This window comes from Anguilla anguilla, chromosome 8, assembly GCF_013347855.1.
Source record: "Anguilla anguilla isolate fAngAng1 chromosome 8, fAngAng1.pri, whole genome shotgun sequence".
NCBI classification, from domain to species: Eukaryota; Metazoa; Chordata; class Actinopteri; order Anguilliformes; family Anguillidae; genus Anguilla; species Anguilla anguilla.
In genome coordinates, this window is record NC_049208.1 from 49,964,910 (window position 1) to 49,970,481 (window position 5,572).

Sequence of the window (5,572 nt, forward strand, 5' to 3'; positions counted from 1 at the left end):
TTCACAGCATGTATCCAAAACTCACTGGCTTTAATGCACAATTTTTCACTCAAATTCCTTCCACTGTATTTTACAGCAACGACATTTAGGAGAAGGGGTTGTGCATGAGACGTGGAAGGAAATAGCCTACCAGAGATTTGCGCATAATGTTAGGTACCGAGAAGTGCGCAAAAAAGTGTCTGTAGTTTTCGAACACACCGCCCCTCACCCTGCCACCTTTTCTCTAGCGCCCTGCCCTCTCTTTGAAGAAAGTCTGATTGCTCGAAATGTTTTTTTTACAAGACGATTGGAGTCCGTTTACTAAAAACATGGTAAGTTTTTTTAATGCATTACATTTACCTTCTGCTTTTCAGTGTTTGAGAGAGATACTCACTTCGTTTCTTTCAATTGATACTTTAAAGTAGACTTTTAAAAAAGATAAAAGCAACGAAAGGTGTTTAGTTGAATAGACTGGTATTGCTCCAAGACATCGAGAAAGGGAAGAACGAGATGTTTAAAAATGTTTGGTGTAACACAACTGAGAACGGGATTAGGATACTATTTTCAGTCTGCTTTACAGTCTTTTTTGAACATGTACTACAGATGGAAATGCTTTGCCGAGTTGATTTCGTGCCTGAGTGAAGTTAAGGCACATGACAGTTGCATCGTGTCTTAAGTTAAATAAACAAGCAAAAAATATATATGCATATAAATGCATAGGCTACATAGTCTGCACGTTTAGATGAAGAGTAGAGATGATGGTGTAGCTACGCTGTTCCGTTAACTTTAAATGTTGTTATTGTAATTTTCGCGAATAATAGACTATCAATGTTACTAATACGTTTACAGTTGACATTAATCGGCTGGTCGGACTTCATCATTGCTGGCAAACTCAAAACGGCGATGCTGAGAAATTTCGCAATTACAGTGATTTTAACAATTTGCAAACACACTGCAGGCTGCTATACTTCAAATTAATTTATTTGATGTGTCTCTCGAATAAAAAAGCAAGGATTGTTCACGAGGAATATAGACATATTAAAAAGTGACCTTTTTTCAAGTTTTCTTTACCATTTATAAAAAAAAGAAGGTTCACAGAAACAAACAACTAAGTACTGGTTAATGATGAACATACTGTCCTTTAGAAAGGATCAGTAAGTAGCCTCTGGTTATTCAGCTCAGAAGTAAACAGAAAATGATTAATTGTTTGAAAGTCCTATCCTGCCCTGTTCCTGCATATTACAACCATAGGTACAGCTGAAGCCAAAAGTTTACACACACCTATAGGCTGAAGACATTCAAACTCATTTTTTCACAACTCCACACATTTCATGTTACCATAAATTTAAATTGACTTAACCTGTGTTAAGTCAATTAGGGTATCTACTTTATTTCCATTAGAGGTAATTTCAAAATAGTAGTTAAGAGACAGATTTATTTCAGATTTTATGTACTATATCAGATTTTCCGTGGGTCCAAAGTTTACATACACTTTGTTCGTATTTCCTTGCTCTGACACGCTTTTTCAGTTCAGTCCACAAATCTTCTATTGGATTCAGGTCAGGGCTTTGTGATGGCCACTCCAATACTTTCACTTTGTTGTTTTTAAGTCAACTTGTCACAATTTTGGAGATATGCTCAGGATCATTGTTGCCACCAAGTTTTAACTTTCTAGCTGATGTCTTGTGGTGTTGCTTCAGTATTTCTAGGTAGTCCATCTTCCTCATGATGCCATCTATTTTCTGAAGTGCACCAGTCTCTTTTCCAGCAAAAAGCCCCCACAATATGATGCTGCCACTCCCATGCTTCACAGTTGGGATGTGCTTTGGATTAAAAGCCTCACCTGTTTGGCTGGACCGGAGGTGGCCCAGCGCTAGCTTTTGGTTGCTAAGGGGACCTGTATCGACCACCAGACGCGTCATGCCCATTCAAGATGGGGGGTGAGGGGGGCACGTGACCCACTAAATTTTTGATATCTGGATGTTTATTTTATTACTATTATTTTTTATAATATGTTGTTATGATCATTTTATATTATGAGTCAAACGTATTCTTGTAATTATGTCATAGATCATTCCTCAAAGTCACACATACCCTTTCCCTATGGTATTGGTTTTTTCCAAAAGTTGCAGGACAAAATCGGTTCGCAAAAGCAGGTATGTACGCACACAGCACTCTGTTGTGCGTCAATGCTGAAGGAGATGTAGGCTAACATCTTAACAGTGGTTAGTAGAGCATCAATCCCTTTTTCAAACGTGTGAAAATGAAATGCAATTAGTTATACACACTTTGCATGCATTTGGGAAATATAGGCATAGTTTGCTTAGCAAGATAGTTGGCTAGTACTAGCTAAAGTTAGTAGTCATCCCTCAATCCGGTTGTTTAGCCTTCTGGCTCGCTAGTTAGTCGTGACTTGTGATAGCATAGCATCCTATTTAATATTGGTAAAGGAGAGCTGTGTGAATATTATGGCAGTGAGCTGATAGTTTTTACCACCACTATCACAGGTTATAGGTAGAAAAACACTGAATTCCATTTGATATCTCCAGGTGAAGATGCAGAGGAAAACCTCGTCATTCTTTTAAAAAAAAGACAGAAAGCCCCAGCCCTGTCCTCAGTCAGGAGGTTGATAGTTCAAGAGGTAGGTAATCTTAGGTGAGATTTATAGTGATAAGCTATTTTACCTTTGTGGAAATGTATGCAGATGTAATTGAAAGATTTGTTCCCTCTTTCATACGACCATTTCAGACCAATCAGGGGATAATGATGATCAGGCAGTTAACGTTGCTGATCTGTGTGAAGCAGGTAAAGATAAGTGAATAGCCTAATGATGATTCTCACATCAACAACATGATGATGATAATAATAATAAGAACTTGGAGAGAGTTAGGGATTCCTTTAGGAGTCTTGCAGACAGATGCTATTATTGCTCCCCCCCCCCCCCCCCCCCCCCCCTTCTCTCTCTCTAGTTATATCAGTGCGTGTAAGTGTGGTTACAGGTTATCTGCTGAGCAGTTTGGAAAATAGGTTACTGCTGCTCAGTCTGAGCTTTTATTGGCAATGGAGCAGACACTGCTATGTGATGTCAGCACAGTCACATCTGTACTCATGCTGCTTCCTATGCATTGTGTTTGAAAATTCAGCTATTACCATGTTGGCACGTTCCTTTCATCTGTGGCGTTATTATCTATGCTCTCTAAATTAATTTGCATTGTGGATATCGTCTTTTTATGTGAATTTATGCCCCTTAAAATTTTGGGGTGAAGCAGACAAGATTTAGCTCCTTTTCAAGAAAAGTGGCAGCAGTGTAGATGCTAGTGTAGAAGTGAGTGAATAAGTGAGTGCCATTTTCAATAACCATAACAGCACAAATAATTGACATGAAAATTTCTAAATAAATAAACAGTATTTACCCTGATATAAAGTGGGAGATTACTGAGCTACAAAACTGATTTAGTGAAGTTTTAAAATAATCCTCCCAAGTCTTTGAATATATATGTCAAATTGCGTCATTATTTGGTTTTTTTCTCGGGAAGGACCCCCCACTCTCATTGTACGAAGTTTTGAAGGGAAAGAAATGCCTTCTAGTTCTAAAATATGTAACGTTAGTGGTGGCTACTACCATATTTTAATGTTCTTACTAGTTGTCAATAAATATGTTCTAATGTTTGTTTTGCAGTCAAGTGTCATTTTATTTCATATTTTTAAATGACCTATTGATATTCACTCCGATGCACGGACGCACCACCCAGATACAACAAAACCCTTCCCCCCGCAGCTGAAAAAAATCCTAGAGGAAACACTGTTAGATCCAGCCATATACCAGGTTTTAACCTGGTCTTGTTTCCTCCATAAATAGCGCTGATCATTTGGCCAAACAGTTCAATTTGTGTTTCATTTGACCAGAGAACACTCCTCAGAAAGGTTCGGTGTTTGTCCTGGTGTTCACCTGCAAACTTCATTCTGGCTTTATTATGCAGGTCTTGGAGAAGGGGTTTCTTTCCTTGCGTTTCAGCCTTTCAGGCCATGGCGATGTAGGATTCTCTTAATGGTGGATGTAGATACAGTTGAGGCCAAACATTTACATACACCTAGGCGAAAGATATTAAAACCGAGTTTTCCACAACTCTGCATCTACTTTGCTCACATCAGAAGCAATTTGAAAACAATTCATTAGCGACAAATTGTTTCAGCTTTAATCATCTTTAGACTTTAGGTGTGTGTGTAAACTTTTGGCCTCAACTTTAGGTAAACCAGTGGGTGTTGAGATACTGAAAGTCTGCTCTGCTACAACATTTAGCAACATAGTGGTTTGGAGCGTTTCTCATAAAGGAACGGCGTTAATTCTGAGAAGCAAATCCATGCTCGCATGGCAACCTCACCGAAACTTTCGAAACGTGATGTGCGGCGCTCGAGATGTGGTCTATTTTTTTTCTTTTTTTTTCTTTTTTTTTTTAAACAGTGGCGTGCGTTTGTGCTTTAAGATTAAGACAAAAGACCCGATGGGGGACTGGTCCTCTTAAGGCCCTGTTCTAGTGTGTGGATGGTATAGTGTGCTTACTGACCGTGGCCACCAGCCCCCACAGGATTGAACATCATGTCCTCCTCCAACTCCACGTCTGTGCGAGCTTAACTGGTGGACTAAAGAAGCAGGGCTTACCGTTTAATTTCTTGTGTTGGAGGAGAGCATCTATCTGTACTCTCTCAGACTGACAGAGGAGCTTGCTGTGATAAGCTTAACCACACAAACTGGGCAATCCAATTTGGCAGAAAATAGGGGTAAAAAAAAAAACTGAAAATAAAAAAATGCAACATGTAAACCACAGAAAGAGAAGTGAATTCTCTCTAGTTAGCGTTTTTTTTTTTTTCTTGATTACCAATAAACTATATTGTTGGTACTTACCCTGTTACCGCATTTAACTTATGCAGGCAATTGGTTTTGAAAGACATTCAGTGTTTTTTGTATGTGCAGGGCGTGGACACAAAGATGACATTCACCACGGGGGACATTTCGTCGTTCTTCGACGAGAACACGACCTACGAAGACTACAACTACACCGAGGGCGACACGTGCTGCGTGGGTGGCGTGTGCACGCAGCACAGCACCATGCGCTTTGAGGCGGTGTTCGTGCCCGCGCTCTACTCCGTGCTGCTGGTTCTGGGCCTGCTGGGGAACGGGCTGGTCCTGGCGGTGCTGGCGCAGCTCCGGAGGGGGTGGAGCGTGACCGACACCTTCATCCTGCACCTGGCGGTGGCCGACACCCTGCTCCTGCTCACGCTGCCCTTCTGGGCGAAGCAGGCCGCCAGCGGGTGGAGCTTCGGCACGCCCGTGTGCAAGATGGCCGGGGCGCTCTTCCAGGTAGGGGGGGGGGGGGGGGCGCTAGTTGGAGCAGGGGGCCCACACTCCTGCTGTCACAGTTCTCTAAGGAGCATAACCTTTTAAACGAGGGGTGCCCTGTCCTATTCAGCAAGGGCTGGTGTGGGTGCAGGTTTTTGTTTTTGCCCAGCACTACAACACCTGATTCAACTGGTTAACTAATCATGGTGCTCAATCAAGACCGTGATTTTGTGTCTTAGTGTTGGGCTAAAACAA

The 5,572-nt window shown here is 41.2% G+C and overlaps 1 protein-coding gene across 2 annotated transcripts in view; it reads left to right on the top strand.

Moving 5' to 3' along the window:
* The window catches only part of LOC118232871 (C-X-C chemokine receptor type 3-like), a 6,778-nt gene continuing 1,206 nt past the window's right edge, over window positions 1-5,572 (top strand). Inside the window, exons 1-3 of one of the 2 annotated variants that reach the window (XM_035428078.1) lie at window positions 1-311; window positions 2,529-2,620; window positions 4,952-5,338. In XM_035428078.1, the coding sequence (XP_035283969.1) occupies window positions 4,967-5,338 (372 nt within the window). In that variant the 5' untranslated portion in view covers window positions 1-311; window positions 2,529-2,620; window positions 4,952-4,966. The remainder of the gene's footprint in view (window positions 312-2,528; window positions 2,621-4,951; window positions 5,339-5,572) is intronic. The other variant, XM_035428077.1, reaches the window with a different exon arrangement.